This window comes from Pleurodeles waltl, chromosome 1_2 (genome assembly GCF_031143425.1).
Source record: "Pleurodeles waltl isolate 20211129_DDA chromosome 1_2, aPleWal1.hap1.20221129, whole genome shotgun sequence".
In the NCBI taxonomy this organism is placed as follows: Eukaryota; Metazoa; Chordata; class Amphibia; order Caudata; family Salamandridae; genus Pleurodeles; species Pleurodeles waltl.
In genome coordinates, this window is record NC_090437.1 from 1,299,358,203 (window position 1) to 1,299,379,155 (window position 20,953).

Consider the following 20,953-nt stretch of genomic DNA (forward strand, 5'->3'; position numbering starts at 1 on the left):
GACAACTACTGCCAAAACTGCAACAAGCCACAGCAAAGTCAGCAAAAGCTTTGAACTAAAACAAAAAGGAGAAAAACTGTTATTATCATAAAAGCAAATACTTCGCCAGTTGACAAACACTCCGCCACTAACCATTTTTTCATTTTCCCTTGTGTCTAGTCTTCTCTGCTTGGGGGAAGATGGGCCTAAAAAAAAATAGGCCAATTTACCCCCAAGGGGAGGGGGCAGAAATCGCCCAGATTACATTGCACCCTTTGGGGGGGGGGTGACCCTTGCCCAAGGGGCCACACCCCCACACAAAGCACACACACACACACATAGTATCCCTGGCGCTATGGGGATTCTGCCCCCCTTGGGGACAGAAAGGCCTAAAAAATAGGCATATCTGCCCCCAAGGGGGGCAGAACTGCCCAAAAATACATGTGGGCCCCTGGGGGCGACCCTTGCCCAAGGGGCCGCCCCCCAACACAAAAAAAAAAAACCAACAATAAAATCCCTGGTGTCTAGTGGCTTTCTGCCCCCCTTGGGGGCAGATCGGTGTAAAAATAGGGCCAATCTGCCCCCAAGGGGGGCAGAAACGACGATAAATACATTGCGCCCCCGGGGGGAGCGACCCTTGCCCAAGGGGCCACCCCCCAACACAAAGCACACATACAAACATATCTTTCTGGCGCTATTGGGATTCTGCCCCCCTTGGGGGCAGAAAGGCCTAAAAAAAATAGGCCTCTCTGCCCCCAAGGGGGGCAGAACTGCCCAAAAATACATGTGGGCCCCTGGGGGCGACCCTTGCCCAAGGGGCCACCCCCCAACACAAAAAATAAAAATCAACAATAAAATCCCTGGTGTCTAGTGGCTTTCTGCCCCCCTTGGGGGCAGATCGGCCTAAAAATAGGGCCAATCTGCCCCCAAGGGGGGCAGAAACGACAATAAATACATTGCGCCCTTGGGGGGAGCGACCCTTGCCCAAGGGGCCACCCCCCAACACAAAGCACACATACATACATACTATTTCTGGCGCTATTGGGATTCTGCCCCCCTTGGGGGCAGAAAGGCCTAAAAAAAATAGGCCTCTCTGCCCCCAAGGGGGGCAGAACTGCCCAAAAATACATGAGGGCCCCTGGGGGCGACCCTTGCCCAAGGGGCCGCCCCCAACACAAAAAATACAAATCAACAATAAAATCCCTGGTGTCTAGTGGCTTTCTGCCCCCCTTGGGGGCAGATCGGCCTAAAAATAGGGCCAATCTGCCCCCAGGGGGGGCAGAAACGACGTAAAATACATGTGCCCCCAAAGGGAAGCGACCCTTGCCCAAGGGGTCGCTCCCCTACACTAGTATGCATTCAAAAGACAAATCCCTGGTGTCTAGTGGGCATTCCTGCTGCCCGATCGCATCGCGATCGGGCAGCAGGAATGCTCAAAGAGACATCGAGGGAAAGGAAAACCCTTTCCTTTCCCTCGATGCCTCTCTCGGAGCACCCCCACACCGCACGAAGGTGAAAAACTCACCTTCTCCCTTAGACGCGCTGGAAGCAAATGGCTTCCAGCGCGTCTTTCCCCCTTTCCATGAAATCAGCGCGCAATCGCGCGCTGACGTCATGGGGGGTGGGCGTGAAAGGGGAAGGGATTCCCCTTTCAGCCCTGGCCTGGGGGTGTTGGGGGGCGGCCCTCGGGGGAAGCGCTAGCGCTTCCCCCGACTGCCAGTCCCAGGACGTAATGGTTACGTCCATGGCGCCACACGGGCGCTGCCATGGACGTAACCATTACGTCCCTGGTGGGGAAGGGGTTAAAGACGAAGACACTGACGATTTGCTTAAAGACGTGACCCTGGTGTTCCTCACTGAAGAAGAAAGGGAGTCACTGGAAGGGGATCTGACTGCAATCGGATCATTACAATCCGGAAAGGTAGCTGGCCCAAACGTGCTCCCAGTCGAGCTGTATAAAGGGCTGAAAAGTAGGGTGGACCCACATTTTACCGAAATGTATCACGAGGCACTTAATACCCAGCAACTGCCGGAAGATCAGAGGACAGCAACTATAGTGGTCATACCTAAGGAAGGGAAGCTGGCCACACAATGATCATTGTATAGGCCTATATCCTTCTTGAACTTGGAGGCAAAGGTACTAGCCAAGGTGTTGTGCCCCTGGTTGCAAACGGTGATCACCGCCATAGTCCATCCTGATCAATCAGGTTTTATGCCCTGTAGAAGCACCTGGCTTAACATTAGTCGACTGTACGGACTGATCCATATGACAGTCGCAGGGGGGCACCCAGGCAACCCTGTTAGCTCTAGATGCCAAAAAGGCATTTGACAGCCTGGAGTTGGGGATACATGTGTGCAACACTTCACAGGCTGGGATTTGGCCTGCAGTTTTTTGCATGGGTCAAGCTGCTCTACCAGAAACCACTGGTGAGGGTGAGAGTAAATAGGGAAATTTCCTGCACCTTTGAACTGCAGAGGGGAACAAGACAAGGATGCCCACTTTCCCCTTTACTATTTGCGCTGGCCCTAGAATCGCTTGCAGCTTGAATCCAACAGCACCCACTGGTTCGGGGAATACCGGGTGGGGGAGGGTGGGAAGAACGTATTTCACTATGTCACGCACACAGTTCTCTCCGTAGACAGGCTACCACAAATCTTCTGTGTCTTCAGAGAACACTCCGGGTATAGTACTAACTGGGATAAGTCCCTGCTATACCTTTTAGTGGGGGGGATACCTACTCTGCTTCCCCACGCCCAAATTCCAGTGGCGCCCAATGGTTTTAAATACCTGGAGATATACATGGCCAGAGACCCGCAAGAATTCTACCGGAAAAACTTGTCCCCGCAGGTGGAAAGATTAGAGAGAGATGTAGAACACTGGCGACAAATACGTTTGACTTTAATGGGCAGGGCAGCTCTATACAAGATGATGACCCTGCCCCGGCTAAACATCCCTGTGGTGATTCCAAAAGGGGTCTTTCAGAAAATCGATCAGACCCGTAGATCTGTTATGTGCGGGCGGGATCCTTCCGAATAGCGCTGAGGATGCTTCAGAGGGAGACTTATGAGGGAGGGCTGACCATTCCAGATGCACAAATGTACTACTGGGCGACCCAGCTAGTGGTGATCAATGAGTGGGCCTTTGTGGAACCCGCGGAGCCAGCCTACAGGGTGGATAGGGAAGCAATGGGTACTTCGGGCTATTAGAAAGCCCTGTACAGCCGGTGGGGGGTCCCTGGACTTACCGACCCATACCATGACTGTAGTGCGAACATGGTGAGAAGCGAATTATTACCTGGGGAGGGGGAGGTGTTGTTTTCACCTGCCCCACTCTGGACCGGAGTCTACTTGAAGGAAGTGAGTGTAATGAAGGGGTTCTCTAGATGGGCCTTGATTGGGATAGAACGCATGGGAGACGTACGGAGGAATAACGTGTTGATAGCCTTTGAGGATCTGCAGACTGAGTTTGCCTTGCAAGACGCGGAAAGATATAGATATTTGTGACTACGTCGTGCTTATTAGCCACATAGACATGGGGGAGCAGATCAGACATGACACTACTGGACGATAGGGTCTTCACAGAATCACTGCCAGAGCAGGCAATCTCGACAATTTATAGGAAACTGACCAACAACTCCCCTAATCCAAATGAGCGGCTGAGGGTGGCATGGGAAGAGGACGTAGGTCCCATGGATAAGAATGAATGGGTTGACGTCTTGAAAAGCGCTAGAGAAATTGCAATTTGGACCTGCTTCTGACTGGTGCAGCTTTGGATACTGCACAGGTCTGATCTTTCCCAGGTGCAATTGCAGCGGATGGGACCCACCCTGTCGGATCTATGCGTGAGAGGGTGCGAGATGCCGGGGACACTTTACCACATACTGTGGTCCTGTCCACAGATACAGTTGTTGTGGAGGGAAGTGGTGGATGAGATGTCAGGTGTGAAAGGAGGCACGGTCCCGATGGACCCCAGATGGCTGATCCTATCGATTCCTGGGGAAAATGTGGGGAAAAAAAACCAACTCATGTGGCAGAGGTTAGCAGCAAGAGTGTCAGAGTTGTGGCTAGGTCATGGGGATCATCCCTTAGACCGAAGGTGGGGGTTTGGGGGGTGGATTGGGACTGGTGCTGTAGGTCCAAAAGTATGGTCTACCAAAGTAGGGGTTGGCCAGCGAAATGTGACAAGATATGGGGACAATGGAACGCTGCCCTGGGCATGTGAGGAGGAGGTGGTCTAAGGAGAAGAGGGAGGCTGCAAGAGATATAGAGACAAGATCTCTTAACCTCGGAGGGAGGGTGGAAAGTGGAATTGTGCTAAGTTGGATCCGTTGGCCAACACTCCTGAAAAGGCTTAATACTCAGTTGCACCCGTTCACCAACTTTAATGTCAAGTCTCTGATGCTTATATGTACTGTATGGGAAGCCCCAAGGCCCCTGCTGTCTTCAAAACCAACACCCACCCTGGGTGTGGTGGGAGCTGGCTCTGTTGCTTTTTTTTTTATCTGCTTCCCGAGTCAGAGTAAAGCTGTGTTACCTGCCCAGAAGTGTGCTGGGAAGGAATTGAATTTGATGGCAGAGAATGCCATCGTGCCCCAGGGAATGGGGTTCGTGGAGCCATACGATGACTTGTGGAGGGGGCTCAACACCCCCTCTAGGCAATACGATATCTTAGGGATGGAGGGTATTGTGGCTTGGGAGAGTGGTTGCATGGTTTCCCCCCTTGAAAAGAAAATCGGACTCAGGTAGTTTCCCTACCCAAAATAAAATGCTTGCCCAGGAACCCTGCAAGAGCCTGCTGTTTGTTATATTTATATATTTTTATATATGTGTGTGTGTGTGTGTGTGTGTGTGTGTGTGTGTGTGTGTGTGTGTGTGTGTGTGTATGTATGTATGTATATATATATATATATATATATATATATATATATGTATATATATATATATAATTTTTTTGGGACCGCACCACGGATCTGTGGTACTGTATAAAAACGAAAGTTTTTTTACATTAGCAATTGGGGGGGGAAGAGGGATGTTCAGGGGGGTTTGGAGTGATACTTTGTAGGAAGTTGGCTCTGTATGCACTATTTCAAAGTAAGGAATAGTATGCACAGAGTCCAAGGGTTCCCCTTAGAGGTAAGATAGTGGCAAAAAGAGATCATACTAATGCTCTATTTTGTGGTAGTGTGGTCGAGCAGTAGGCTTATCAGAGGAGTAGTGTTAAGCATTTGTTGTACACACACAGGCAATAAATGAGGAACACACACACAGACAATTCCAGGCCAATAGGTTTTTGTATAGAAAAATATATTTTCTTAGTTTATTTTAAGAACCACAGGTTAAAAGTTTACATGTAATACTTCAAATGAAAGGTATTGCAGGTAAGTAATTTAGGAACTTTGAATAATCACAATAGCATATATACTTTTCAAATTAATCACATATAGCTATTTTAAAACTAGACATTGCAATTTTCACAGTTCCTAGGGGGAGTAAGAGTTTGTTAGTTCTTGCAGGTAAGCAAACCACCTACGGGGTTCAAGTTTGGGTCCAAAGTAGCCCACCGTTGGGGGTTCAGAGTAACCCCAAAGTTACCACACCAGCAGCTCGGGGCCGGTCAGGTGCAGAGGTCAAAGTGGTGCCCAAACGCATAGGATTCAATGGAGAAGGGGGTACCCGGGTTCCAGTCTGCCAGCAGGTAAGTACCCGCGTCTTCGGAGGGCAGACCATGGGGGTTTTGTAGGGCACAGGGGGGGGGGACACAAGTTAGCACAGAAAGTACACCCTCAGCAGCACGGGGGCGGCCGGGTGCAGTGTGCAAACACACGTCGGGTTTCCAATGTAAATCAATGGGAGACCAAGGGTTCTCTTCAGCGATGCAGGCAAGGGGGGGGCTCCTCGGGGTAGCCAACACCTGGGCAAGGGAGAGGGCCTCCTGGGGGTCACTCCTGCACTGGAGTTCCAATCTTTCAGGCCCTGGGGGCTGCGGGTGCAGAGTCTTTACCAGGCGTCGGGATCTGGGAGTCAGGCAGTCGCGGTCAGGGGGAGCCTCGGGATTCCCTCTGCAGGTGTCGCTGTGGGGGCTCAGGGGGGGCAACTCTGGCTACTCACGGTCTCGCAGTCGCCGGGGAGTCCTCCCTGATGTGTTGTTTCTCCACAAGTCGAGCCGGGGGCGTCGGGTGCAGAGTTCAAAGTCTCACGCTTCCGGCGGGAAACGTGTGTTGTTTCAAAGTTGCCTCTTTGTTGCAAAGTTGCAGTCTTTGGTGAACAAAGCCGCTGTCCTCTGGAGTTCTTGGTCCTTCTAGATGCAGAGTAGTCCTCTGAGGCTTCAGAGGTTGCTGGACCCTGGGAACGCGTCGCTGGAGCAGTGTCTTTAGAAGTGGGGGTGACAGGCCGGTAGAGTTGGGGCCAAAGCAGTTGGTGTCTCCGTCTTCTCTGCAGGTTTTCAGTTCAGCAGTCCTCTTCTTCTTAGGTTGCAGGAATCTGAGTTCCTAGGTTCTGGAGAGCCCCTAAATACAGAATTTAGGGAAGTGTTTAGGTCTGGGGGGTTAGTAGCCAATGGCTACTAGCCCTGAGGGTGGCTACACCCTCTTTGTGCCTCCTCCCTGAGGGGAGGGGGCACATTCCTATCCCTATTGGGGGAATCCTCCATCTGCAAGATGGAGGATTTCTAAAAGTCCGTGTCACCTCAGCTCAGGACACCTTAGGGGCTGTCCTGACTGGCCAGTGACTCCTCCTTGTTTTTCTCATTATCTCCTCCGGCCTTGCTGCCAAAAGTGTGGCCACTGGGGTGCTGTAACAAAGGGGGTGAGCCTTTGAGGCTCACCGCCAGGTGTTAAAGTTCCTGCAGGGGGAGGTGTGAAGCACCTCCACCCAGTACAGGCTTTGTTACTAGCCACAGAGTGACAAAGGCACTCTCCCCATGTGGCCAGCAACATGTCTGATGTGTGGCAGGCTGCTAAAACCAGTCAGCCTACACGGGTAGTCGATTAAGGTTTCAGGGGGCACCTCGAAGGTGCCCTCTGGGGTGTATGTTACAATAAAATGTACACTGGCATCAGTGTGCATTTATTGTGCTGAGAAGTTTGATACCAAACTTCACAGTTTTCAGTGTAGCCATTATGGTGCTGTGGAGTTCGTGTAAAACAGACTCCCAGCCCATATACTCTTATGGCTACCCTGCACTTACAATGTCTAAGGTTTTGCTTAGACACTGTAGGGGCATAGTGCTCATGCACTTATGCCCTCACCTATGGTATAGTGCACCCTGCCTTAGGGCTGTAAGGCCTGCTAGAGGGGTGACTTATCTATACCTGTAGGCAGTGTGAGGTTGACATGGCACCCTGAGGGGGGTGCCATGTCGACTTAGTCTTTTTATCCCCACTAGCACACACAAGCTGGCAAGCTGTTTCTGTGCTGAGTGAGGGGTCCCCAGGGTGGCATAAGCTATGCTGCAGCCCTTAGAGACCTTCCCTGGCATCAGGGCCCTTGGTACCAGGGGTACCAGTTACAAGGGACGTACCTGGATGCCAGGGTGTGCCAATTGTGAGAACAAAGGTACAGGTTAGGGAAAGAACACTGGTGCTGGGGCCTGGTTAGCAGGCCTCAGCACACTTTCAAATCAAAACTTAGCATCAGCAAAGGCAAAAAGTCAGGGGGTAACCATGCCAAGGAGGCATTTCCTTACACACTTCCATCATCACCTGGGGAGACGTCTTGACTTCACAAGCTGCACAGTGTTGACTGTTCATCACGTTTGAAATCACTATTAAAATAATATAAGCAAATAGTACTTATCTTTAATTAAAACATTTTAATGCCTTTTTTGCAGTTAATTAACATTTGTTACAATAATTTTTATATAAATAATACATAATAACTTTTTTAAACTTCGGGACTTCAGAAACCATAAGTTTCATTATTTTTTTTATCGTACATGTAGTTCAAAATTAAGTTAATGGTGCTTTACCATTTTAAAAAAAAAAATGTTTTTTTTATACTCCATTTAAAATAAATATATGAAATTAATTTACACTTTTCTTTTGCATACAAATATATAAAGTTTAAAAAGTTTCTCTATCCTTTACCATAAGGAGATCTCGGGCCCAACTGCACAGTCTCCCACATTCACTACTAAAACATATAGCTACTTTTGCTGAGATGCCACATTCGAGGCAGAGACGTCAATATGCAACTTTAGGAGAGGTGGAGGCGTAAACTCTGCACATAAGCTTGTGACTAGTATTTGTAATACTTTTTGTAGTACTACAAAGCTTACTACAAAATGCAGTTTGTGAATATCCCTCTATGTCAAGGTACTCATGTTGAAAGTACTTGAGAGCTGAAATGTCGTTTGGTGTTGCGCAGAAATGTAAACAAAGCAAAAGGCATTTTCAGGTACTTTTCAATCTTCTGTTGCTTTCCGCATCTTTATTCACATCGTATAGTGTGTTATCTCCTCAGCAGATGCTTGTCTAAAAAGTGAATTGATATATATATATATATATTTTTTTTTCCTATGCTTTTAGAACATAGTGCTGTTTAATCAATATACACTGGATTTAATTATACTGGTTTTACTTTGCCGCATCTAAAAATAATTTTTTTTTTTTTTTTTTAATGGTGGATTCACAAAAAATAACTCAGTTTTCATTCCTTCCTACAGTTAAAAAGCAAAACAAATCTTAAAAAAATCATTCATATGTTTGGATTGCCAAATAGTCGATACTCTGGTCAGGATGTACACGAAGTTTGTGGCCAATTTGGCAGAGTTACTGACATGCTGATTTTGTTCCGTACAAATGAGGTAAGTTGACTTTATTACTAAATATTGGTTTATTTTGCCCTTGAAATTGTGAGCTATGTGCTGTTTTGTTTTCAGATTTTGTCCTGCTCTGTGTAAAACCATGAGGGAAAATTGGGTACCGTAACAGGTGTTCCTTGTTAAACTTTCAACAAGGCTTACACAGGCATACAAATGGAACTAATTTTAACAATTTTTGAATAAAAACAGCAAAATGACTGGTACTTATTCAGGAAAGAGCCAGTATGCTCCAAATATTACAAATTGTGCCAGTATTTTTTGCATATTGAACCACATATGATTTTAGGTAAGAAAAACAAGACGCAGTGAAAGGTGCACATTACCCCAAATGAAATACCATAACCAAAAACTTGAAAACAGTAAGTATGATACAGGAATATTGGTTTAATAGACATCCATTCCATAAATAATATCTTTATCATAGAGTCCAGGACTACCAAGTAAAAATGACAGTGTTTTGACTGTCATAGTGTAAAAGTGTTACCAGCTTTTCGACCCTCGCGAGGATAGGAGGGTCTCTTCAGGATTTATCATGACATGGGGACTAATAGCAAAAATTTTGAAATAATTGAGTCAATTTGAATAATGAAGTATACTTATAATTATGGAATGAAGAATGATGGGGAGCAAATATACTGATTTCTCAGAACAAAACTGGAAAGCCCAAGAGGACAAGGTCCCTATTTGTAATTTCAAAAGTACTACCAAATTGTGCGCCAAGAAATAAGCTTTATACTCATGGGGCAATGCCTGGGTGAACAGATAAGAATACTGATTGGTTGCAGAAGTCTAAACTGTAAATAGTAAATTGAAAAGGGCTCCCACTCGATCGCTTACACATGTATTGTGATGGTGCACTTTAGGTTATGCAGTACTTTGCTATGGGAGCGTGCTCGTCAGGGCAGCAAAGCTCAAAATGGGATTGTTTTAAGCAGAGCGGCCCGATCAGCTGTTACGGTCTTCTTTCTAGAAGTACTCTCTGAGTTAATTGTGGAACTACTAGAGATTGCCCCCGCCCCCACCACCAACTATTTCCTTTATGGGACGGATTGCTGCCAGCCGTGCTCCAGGATATCAGTGGGTGCCATTTTTGCTCACAACCGGTCTTGAGACTCAGTTTGTCTTTACTAAACACAGTCCTTTTTCTGGCAACATACTTTGTTGGAAAATATATATAAATTACATTTTCATGATCTGGTCAGGCTCTGATACTATGCTAGGGCCCTCTGTGCAATATCTGAACACTGTTCAACCAAATCTCAAATTTATTTACACCAGCGACTGCCACAGTATACCATTCTTGGACTTTCTAATCAAACAGGATAGCAAACTGATTGTTACATTGTATAGGAAACTCTCAGAGCATAATAAACTCCTGCTATATAAAAGTTTTCATCTCACAGATGGCCTTCCCTTTGGACAGTTTCTGAGACTCTGTAGAAATTGTGATTATTATTATTATATATTTTTTTTTAAAGGACGCAGCTATTCTAAGTGGGAAATTAAAGAAAGAGAGTACCCTAGATGTCTTGTGCAAAGACCTATGAAACAAGCTTGGTACAGTCCAAGAGATGTAATTCTACAAAGCAAAGAAAATCCATCTTTGGCCGAACTTGTTTGTGTGACCACTTTTGTTCCCTGACACTAACAAAATTGTGAACATCATCAGAAAATACTGTCCTGTTATCAGAAACATAGATGGGTGTTTCTGAACTTCCACTATTTTCATACTGAAAATAAAAGAATATTAAAGCTCATTTAGTACGTTTTGTTTCAAGCATACACAAACCTCAGGGTGACATTCTAGCTGATTGGGGTCTAAATATCATTAAGGGCCTCTTTCAGTGCAGAAACTGTGTAGTTTGTCTATTCACAGTGTTTTCAAACATAGGAACTTACAATTCTCCTTCAACATCACACAAATTGTTTGTCTTGCAATGCGATATATCGTATACGGTGCCCATCCAATCTAATCTATATTGGACAAATGTCTCCGCAAGTGAAGATCAGAATTGGGCAACATAGGAGCCGCATTGGATGCTGCACAGAAACTGCACCGTTTATGTTGCACCGCAGATAACATTAAATGGCAGGTGAATAAGAAGGTCCAGCAGTCAACAAGATGCAGAGACGTCTCCTACACCTCATGGAATGCAAGTGATTGATAAGTGTGACTGTCAAGTTTGAACTCATCTCCATGGAGGAGTGGCATAATTTCACTGCGTTCATGAATTAATGTACTGACTGGCAGTATAACACTGGCATCTGCTAACATATTGCTGTTTTTAGGTTAAGCATTGCAGCGCGCAAGTGCTGCTTTTCCAACGTGTTATCTATTTGGGCTTTTAGCCACGCCCACCTCACACCCATCACTATCGCTCATTCATTGGATTGCCCTTCAGAAATGTCTGTTATTGGTAAACGATTTGTTTGTCCCTCCTTGGGCGGCTTGGTTACCACCTTGGATATCGACCCTATTACATGGCTAATTGTACTTTTGCCGATATGTTTGACTGAGAGCAAACTTATTTTTCCTTTTGTGTGTCTCCTTCACGCTGGTGCTCATGGTGGCTGTGGCGCTTTGAATCGGCTCGCTTATGTAAAACTGTTTAACTTTTCATTTTCAATTTGTGGCAAGAAAAATCCGGTTAGGCGTTTACAACGCTAATAGCTCTAACTTGAGCAAATGCGAGATCCATTGCATTGCAAATGCTTGTTTTTGTGTGTTTCTAAACCGTGATCTGTTGGTTCTTTATTTTTATTTTCTTGCTTTTGGTAAACCTACTGTGGGTGTAGTTCACATCTGCAATACGATCATTTAGCAGACCTTTGAGCCCCTTGGTACCTGTCAGACCAGGCCTCTTTCGCAGTGTCCTGGTTAATTAGACATAATTTTAGTTTGCTTTATTAAGCCATTTTTGCTATGAGCCTTTTACTTTGAGTTTTTTCCTGTGAGACGAGTAATGTATTGTTATAAAGTCCCCTTAGCTGGCTGTTTTCTAATTTCTCTTGTTTTTATTCTTGGAGATTGCTGTTTCTCCATGATCTCTGCCCTCTTGCCGGGCCCCTTAGTGAGGACACTGCACGTTCTGCACTTCTGTCCGTTATAATTGTAGTCCGCGTTGGAGCAGGCCACTTAGTTTAAGCGTTCCTATTCCTCACCTTTTGAATATCCCAGTGCGCAAGCATTCCACAAGACTTTTCTTCGTACCTCTCCATGTTGATGAGGAGGTCATAAAGCCATGGCTCCGCACGCGACTCATTCTGATATCATTGGAGCCATAAGAAGCCCTCATAGGTGTGCTGATGTCGATTCCCTTTTTTCCACGCCTTCGACATGTAATAGTTTTCTGGTAGTTGCAGGTTTACATTGTAGACTTTCTTTCACAGTTTATTCTCCAAAGTAGCTACTCTATTGTAGATAAAATGTCTCCTTCAAGAAAGTCAGACTTTAAGCCGTGCAGGGAAAGCGAAGGTCCGATGGCATTTACTGACCCACTCAACGATTGCCTTTGGTGCTTGAGTTTAGATCATGACGTTGAGACCTATTTGTCATGTCCAAAGATGAACTCAAAGGCGTTAAAGAAGCATGAGGCTAAGCTGTTTATGTCCAAGGCCAAACATGAAGAAAGAAGTAATGGGAAGTCTCAGCCTCTGTTGAAGTCGCCAGCGCCCCACTCTTCGAAGTCATCAAAGAGAAAACACAAGAAGGAGTAACGTGCTCATTGAAGGATGATTCTCCAACATCAGGAATCTCCAAAACGACTAGAAAGATGTGAGGTGTCTCCTCGATCTCAGGAGCCCTCTCCGACATCTCTCTTGAAGTGCGGATTTGGCTCAGACTTCACCACCTGGATCTGGAGCCAGAAGTACCTGTGCCTTCTGTGATGCCTACTCCTCCTTCACAGGTGCAGAGTTATCCAGCATTTTCAGCTCCAGGGATGGATCCCTCAAGTTCCTTACATGTATGTATAGTATCTTTGTAAGGGCATTGACTCCATCTGGTGTGCCTGAGGGCCCCATGGGTCTGCTGTCTTAAATGTTGTGTGGATTCCTGGCATTGTACCAGTAAGGTCCATTCTTGTTGTTGTTTGTACCAATGTCTAGGTGTCCTGGCCTCATTCAGCGCCAAGGCGGTTGATTTCGCTGATTGAACAGTTTCCCAGCACCGGCTAGGCCCTGTTTGGCGTCGGCTTAACTCCATCATGTAATTTAACTCCAACACCATCTGTTTATTCAGCACCATCTGTTCATTTGTTCAAGTCTCCTGTGCTGAAATTGGAGTTTCTGGCACCATTGCCTGTGTTGAAGTCAAAATAGAGATATAGGAAAAAAGTACAGAAACTTTTAGGGGATGATCAGTATGCCTTTGATAGAGGCGATCTGGAAGAGGGGAAGATAATTCAATTGGACCCTGATTTTGAGGGGCTGGACCCATTGCTTTTAACTTCACATCCCATGCCTGAGAGTTTGGTTGTGGAGGCCTTGTGTTCTTCAAGGTTGACTCCTGGGTCGTTTCCTACTTCCACTGCTGATGGTAAAAAAGGATTGAACATTCAGCAAAGAAGGTGTTCTCTTCATGCAGTATGGCCTTAAAATGTACAAATGCAATGTCAGCGAGCTTTGATGGACCCTGCTAAACTGATGGTTCCAAGATTGCCAGATGATTTCCAAGGCCATTTTGCTGTACTTTTGAATGATGGGAATGCTGCTGCGGGTCAGGTCATTCTTCAGGTCTGGATACTGCTGACTCTTTACCTTGAGCAATGGGGTCCTCACTTGTTTACCAGAAGCATGCTTGGTTAAGAGGGTCTTGTTTTTCTCCTGCTGTGCAAACAACCTTGTTGGACCTTCCATTTGATGTGTCAAAATTGTTTGGTGCTAAAGCGGACTCTGCTTTGGGAAGGTGCAAAGAGTAAGGCAACAGCAAGATCTTTGCGCCTGCGATTGCAGCCGAAAGATGATAGACAGTTTTGAAAGTTCAGAGAATTCAGAAGATCCTTTTCCTTTAGAGGAAGGCAACAATATCAGCAACAGCAGCAGTTGAATCCCATCTATAGAAGCTACAGAAGGCGGACAATGTCTCAGGAAAGCAGCCCTAGTTCTGCCATCTTCGAACATGCTATGCCCGTGGGAGGGAGGTTGGTTCATTTTTTGTAAAAGCAAAGGTCCATTACATCACACTATTGGGTATTGTAGAAAATGGATATGCCCTATTCTTTAAAGGGTTCCCCTTCCTTTTCCTCCTCAACGTTTGTTTTGAAGAACATTTTCTGTTAGTCCAACAGAAATTCTAAACCCTGCTTTTAAAAGGCTCAGCGGAGTTGGTTCCGGAGCAGGAACGGGGTGTAGGATGTTACTCACGATATTTCCTGATCCCACAAAAGGATGGTCGTTTACGTCTAATCCTAGACCTCAGAGTTTTGAATTGGTTCCTCAAGCAGGAAAAATTCAGAATGCTTACCGTAGCACAGATGCTTATGCTCTGGACAAAGAAGACTGGATGGTTTCAATCGATTTGCAGGATGCGCATTTTCACATCCCCATTTTGCAGTCGCACAGGAAGTATGCTGTTCTTCTGTTTTGGTCTTACTTCTGCTCCTTGAGTCTTCACGAAGGAGATGGCCGTGGTTGCAGCACATCTCAGACAGTGGGGAATACCAGTATTCCCGTACCTGGATGATTGGCTGCTCAGAGCCAAGTCTCCAGAGTTGGTGTTGCATCACTTGCAATTGACAACTCAGTTGTTGTACAACCTGGGCTTTTCCATAAATGTGCCACGTCTCACCTGGAGCCCCGTCAGCTCACCCTGTTTATAGGGCAGTACTGGACACTGCAGTGAATTGTGCCTATCCTCCTCTGCAGAGGATTCAAGACATTCAAGCTATCATCCTGATGTTTCAGAATGGAGCGATGGTTCCAGCCAAGAAGGTCTTATGTCTCCTTGGTCTGATTGCTTCCTGCATTCTATTGGTCACCCATGCACAATGACACATGAGCACCCTTCAGGGGTGCCTCCACAGGCAGTGGTTTCAGCACAACGGCAATCTTGGAAAATCATTCAGTCTTTAGAAACACTGCATTTGGTTAACCGCATCCTCCTATCTTGTGTCCTACTATTCTACAACAATATTTGGGTAATGGTAATCTATCAGTCGCTGCTGGTATGGGAGCCCTAGGATGGATCCGTGAGGCTCATGAGCCTCCAACATATCTGAGTGTTAAATATAATAGGGTCCTACCCCTGACCTCCTTCGGCGCAAGACTCTGTATGTGTGTCATCAGGGAGGTCAATTGCCTCCAACTCTTCCATGATCTTTGCCCAGAGATGTGCTATGTTTTGGTGTTGAAGCCCCTTTGATTCTCTCCTTAAAGTCCTCTCTTCCATCCCAGCCCAGTGTGTGACTTCGTGTACCCATGTGGTAAGTTGAGGGAGCACCAGCAACCAACCCCGCTCAGAGGGATCGTATTGCTTTGCACAGAGTGCCCTCCCGTAGATTAACTAGGTCGTGGTATATCCAAGATATTTGAATGTGTGAGAAGCCTGGGTGAAAGGCACAACTACTGCGCCCGAATCCGTCGGGTGTGGGGGACTATATAATACTGTGTACAATCTGCGGAGATTTGGGGAGGTGTTTCTGTAAGGTATAAACCTGCATTTATCATCCTGGATCAGGTTCTGCATGTACGACAAGTCTGGTAGCTAGCACCTTACTCAGAATTTGAAAATCTGTATTGAGCATGGAGAGAGGCCAGAAGTCTTTTACCCCCGAATGCGGGTCCTTTAGTCTTAGGGAGGGGTACCACCAACGCCTCCCTCAGTGTCACAGGGAGAAGGCCACGCTCATAGGCTTCCGCATATACCGCTACTAACCTGGGGTAGAAGGTATTTGCTGTCAATTTTTAAAACTCTGGGGAAAGGCCATCTGTCCCAGGGGGCTAGGTCCGAAATAGCCAATTTTACCGTATCTTCCGTCACATCTGTACCCAGCAGTGCAGTGTTTTCCTCACTGAGGGTCATCACCTGCAGGTTAGCCAATAAGTCACCCAGTGTGTCCGGTAGCGGAGTCTCCGTGTGGGCATACAGAGCTAAGTAATAATCACAGAACACTGCATTTATACTGGGGGGGATCATGGATTAAAGAGCCGTCAGACAGTGTAATCCCAGTAATTGGGGTCCCTGCCGTGTGGGGACGAACCAACCAGGCTAGCAGCCGCTGCCGCCCCCCCCCCCTCTCCCCCCTCCTCCATGTACCCTGAGAATATCCCACATGGTCATGGCATCTAAGCTTCTCGAGAGCTACTGGGTCTTCCTCCCTGGCCTCCAGCAGCTGGCAGTGAGCCTCAGGGCGGCGGCCCTGTTCATTATCCCAGGCGTGTAATCGGTCTTCAAGGTGCAAGAGGTCCCTCTCTAATGCTCGCCTAATGCCTGCCGTCTGGTCCATACAGTGGCCCGCACCCCCACCTTGGGGGCCTCCCATTCCACCCCCCTCTGTGTTGCTGTGCCTTTTGCTCCTGCAATGAACTCCACCACCATCGTAGACAGTGCCTCCTTAAAACTGGTATCCTCCAGCGCAGACATCTGTAGGCGCCACATCGGGATAGGGGGTCGTGCCTCTGCCACCTGTATATGTAACAGTAGTGGGCTGTGGTCAGAGAATGTGCGGCCTAAGTACTCTGAATGGCTTATCTGTCCACTAATCGGTCCACTGCATACAAACCTATCAATTCTAGTATGCACCTGATGTATACGGGAATAATACGAATATTCCCGGAGTTCTGGGTGTTGTGTGCACCACACATCTTCCAAGGTCCAATTAGACAACCAAGCGCACAGTCCGCAGCATCCCTAATCAACATGGCCCCTTGCACTGGTGGGGAAGAGTCCCCCCCCCCCCCACCCACCACCAAATGAGGTATGCTCCCCCCTTGAAAATTAGCCATGTATGCGGATAGGGTATGGAGATAGGTCACCTGGTCGGATTTAGGGGCATAGATCGATCCCAACACGAGTGGTCTACCATACAAATGCCCTCCCACCAAAACAAACCGCCCTCCGTCATCTATGACCACCTTTGTTGCTACTAGGGGTACCCCCGCCCTGTTCCAGATCATCGCACCCCAGGGGTAGGACGAATAGATGGTGCTAAATAGCAGCCCCCTCCAACGCCAGCAGAGGCGTTCATCCTCTGTGTGAGATGCGTTTCTTGCAACATAGCAATATGGACTCTGCGACGTTTCAGATATGACAAGATTTTGTGCCGCTCAGGCATTGAACCCAATCCCCGCACGTTCCAGGTAATCACATTAAGTGCATTTAATGGTACCAGTATTGTGTGGTGCTATGCCATCCTCCTCAAGGATTCTGTCCCTCAGCAGCTCCTTTACCCCTACAGTTTTCTGCATATCGATAAAGATAGATTCACTGTAGATCACTAAGGACATAATCATTAAACAAGGTCCCAACTCCCCTCCCAAGGACAGTCCAGAACCGTCTGGCTGCCCAAACAAAACACAATAACCATGATGAGTGTCATACAATACCGCTTCTACCAGAACGAAGAGGCAGGAAGAAGTGTGTGTGTGTGGGGGGGGTGGTAGGGGTGCGGCATCTATTGGGGCATCATTGCTCAGTCCGGCCCATCTTCCTATAACTATACTCTGTGAGATCAGCAGCAGCCCGGTGTAGGTCCATGTAATCAATATAAATGAGATCATCGGATGTCTGTGGTGTCACTCGGGGAAGATCCTCTGGTGCACTTGCTTGGGAATCCATCTGAGTCATGATCTCGTCTGTTCCGGCCCCCTTCCCATCTGAAAGGTCAGGGTCTGTCAAGGAGGCTGCAGCTTGAAGCGCTAGTTTCTTCCCCTCTTCGGATTGGGTGGCTGAGGGTCTGGTGAGCCGGTGCCATGAAGCCTGGCTCCGGGATCTCCTCTGTCGTTTTCGGCACTGGACAGTGTAGGAGGCTGGCCAGGCTTGTAGTGGGTACCAGAGGTACTTACACCTTGTGCCAGGTCCAGTTATCCCTTATTAGTGTAGAAGAGGTGTTTCTAGCAGCTTAGGCTGATAGAAGGTAGCTATAGCAGAGCAGCTTAGGCTGAATTAGGAGACATGCAAAGCTCCTACTATACCACTGGTGTCATATGCACAATATCATAAGAAAACACAATACACAGATATACTAAAAATAAAGGTACTTTATTTTTATGACAATATGCCAAAAGTATCTCAGTGAGTACCCTCAGTATGAGGATGCCAAATATACACAAGATATATGTACACAATACCAAAAATATGCAGTAATAGCAAAAGGAAGTAATGCAAGCAGTGTAAAGTTACAATAGATTGCAATAGGAGCACACAGGTATAGGGGCAACACAAACCATATACTCCAAAAGTGGAATGTGAACCACGAATGGACCCCAAACCTGTGTGAGCTTGTAGAGGGTCGCTGGGACTGTAAGAAAACAGTGAGGGTTAGAAAAATAGCCCACCCCAAGACCCTGTAAGGTAGGTGTAAAGTGCACCTACAACCCCCAGAGAGCACAGAGGTCGTGATAGGGGGATTCTGCAAGGAAAACCAACACCAGCAATGCAACAACAGTGGATTTCCGTACCTGTAAGACAAGGGGACCAAGTCCAAGAGTCGCAACAGTGTCGAGAGTGGGCAGGAGCCCAGGAAATGCCAGCTGAGGGTGTAAAGAAGCTGCCACCGGATGGAAGAAGCTTGGTGTTTTGCAAGAACGAAGAGGTCTAGGAACTTCCCCTTTGGAGGATGGATGTCCCACGTCGTGAAGAAGCTTGCAGAGGTGTTCCCACGCGGAAAGACCGCGAACAAGCCTTGCTAGCTGCAAGGGTCGCAGTTAGGGTTTTTGGATGCTGCTGCTGCCCAGGAGGGACCAGGATGTTGCCACTTGGATGAGGAGAGAGAGGGGGCGCCCAGCAAGTCACGGAGCCCTCAAAGAAGCAGGCAACACCCGCAGAAGTACCGGAACAGGCACTTAGAAGAGGAGTGAACCGAAGTCCACCCGAAAAGGGAGTCCCACGACGCCGGAGGACAACTCAGAAGGTTGTGCACTGCAGGTTAGTGTCAGGGACCCAGGCTTGGCTGTGCACGAAGGAAATCCTGGAAGAGTGCACAGGAGCCGGAGCAGCTGCAAATCACACGGTACCCAGCAATGCAGTCTAGCGTGGGGAGGCAAGGAATTACCTCCACCAAACTTGGACTGAACAGTCACTGGACTGTGGGAGTCACTTGGACAGAGTTACTGAGTTCCAGGGACCACGCTCATCGTGCTGAGAGGGGACCCAGAGGACCGGTGATGCAGTTCTTTTGGTGCCTGCGGTTGCAGGGGGAAGATTCCGTCGACCCACGGGAGATTTCTTCAGAGCTCCTGGTGCAGAAAGGAGGCAGGCTACCCCCAGAGCATGCACCACCAGGAAAGAGTCGAGAAAGCCGGCAGGATGAAGCGATACAAGGTTGCAGTAGTCGTCTTTGCTACTTTGTTGCGGTTTTGCAGGCGTCCTGAGCAGTCAGCGGTCGATTCTTTGGCAGAAGGTGAAGAGGGAGATGCAGAGGAACTCTGGTGAGCTCTTGCATTCGGTATCTGAAGAATTCCCCAAAGCAGAGACCCTAAATAGCCAGAAAAGGAGGTTTGGCTACCTAGGAAGGAGGATAGGCTAGTAAGAAAGGTAAGAGCCTATCAGAAGGAGTGTGGGACGTCACCTGCTGGTCCTGGCCACTCAGAGCAGTCCAGTGTGCCAGCACACCTCTGAATCCAAGATGGCAGAGGTCTGGGACACACTGGAGGAGCTCTGGGCACCTCCCCTGGGAGGTGCAGGTCAGGGTAGTGGTCACTCCCCTTTCCTTTGTCCAGTTTCACGCCAGAGCAGGGCTGGGGGATCCCTGAACCGGTGTAGACTGGCTTATGCAGAGATGGGCACCATCTGTGCCCATCAAAGCATTTCCAGAGGCTGGGGAGGCTACTCCTCCCCAGCCCTGACACCTATTTCCAAAGGGAGAGGGTGTAACACCCTCTCTCAGAGGAAGTCCTTTGTTCTGCCTTCCTGGGCCAGGCCTGGCTGGACCCCAGGAGGGCAGAAACCTGTCTGAGGGGTTGACAGCAGCTGCAGTGGAGACCCCAGAAAGGCAGTTTGGCAGTACCCGGTTCTGTGCTGGAGACCCGGGGGATCATGGAATTGTCTTCCCAATGCCAGAATGGCATTGGGGTGACAATTTCATGATCTTAGACATGTTACATGGCCATGTTCGGAGTTACCATTGTGAGGCTATACATAGGTAGTGACCTATGTATAGTGCACGTGTGTAATGGTGTCCCCGCACTCCAAAAGTCCGGGGAATTTGCCCTGAACGATGTGGGGGCACCTTGGCTAGTGCCAGGGTGCCCTCACACTAAGTAACTTTGCACCCAACCATCACCAGGTGAAGGTTAGACATATAGGTGACTTATAAGTTACTTAAGTGCAGTGGTAAATGGCTGTGAAATAACGTGGCCGTTATTTCACTCAGGCTGCACAGGCAGGCCTGTGTAAGAATAGTCAGATCTCCCTATGGGTGGCAAAAGAAATGCTGCAGCCCATAGGGATCTCCTGGAACCCCAATACCCTGGGTACCTCAGTACGATATACTAGGGAATTATAAGGGTGTTCCAGTATGCCAATGTAAATTGGTAAAATTGCTCACTAGCCTGTTAGTGACTGTAGGAAGTTGGCTCTGTATGCACTATTTCAAAGTAAGGAATAGTATGCACAGAGTCCAAGGGTTCCCCTTAGAGTAAGATAGTGGCAAAAAGAGATAATACTAATGCTCTATTTTGTGGTAGTGTGGTCGAGCAGTAGGCTTATCAAAGGAGTAGTGTTAAGCATTTGTTGTACATACACACAGGCAATAAATGAGGAACACACACTCAGAGACAATTCCAGCCAATAGGTTTTTGTTATAGAAAAATATATTTTCTTATTTTATTTTAAGAACCACAGGTTCAAATTCTACATGTAATATCTCATTTGAAAGGTATTGTAGGTAAGTACTTTAGGAACTTTGAATAATCACAATAGCATATATACTTTTTACATAAAACACATTTAGCTGTTTTAAAAGTGGACACTTAGTGCAATTTTCACAGTTCTTG

The 20,953-nt window shown here is 47.4% G+C and overlaps 1 protein-coding gene and 1 long non-coding RNA gene across 3 annotated transcripts in view; one reads left to right on the forward strand and one right to left on the reverse strand.

Annotated features, from left to right (window-relative positions):
* LOC138250551 (uncharacterized) overlaps positions 1 to 20,953 on the forward strand; it is a 235,957-nt gene that overhangs the window by 73,833 nt on the left and 141,171 nt on the right. For both annotated transcript variants that reach the window (XM_069205551.1, XM_069205541.1), the window contains exon 3: positions 8,642 to 8,782. In XM_069205551.1, coding sequence (XP_069061652.1) covers positions 8,642 to 8,782 — 141 coding nt within the window. The remainder of the gene's footprint in view (positions 1 to 8,641; positions 8,783 to 20,953) is intronic.
* Positions 1 to 20,953, reverse strand: part of LOC138250561 (uncharacterized) — a 200,948-nt gene that overhangs the window by 72,399 nt on the left and 107,596 nt on the right. The gene's annotated exons all lie outside the window — the stretch shown is intronic.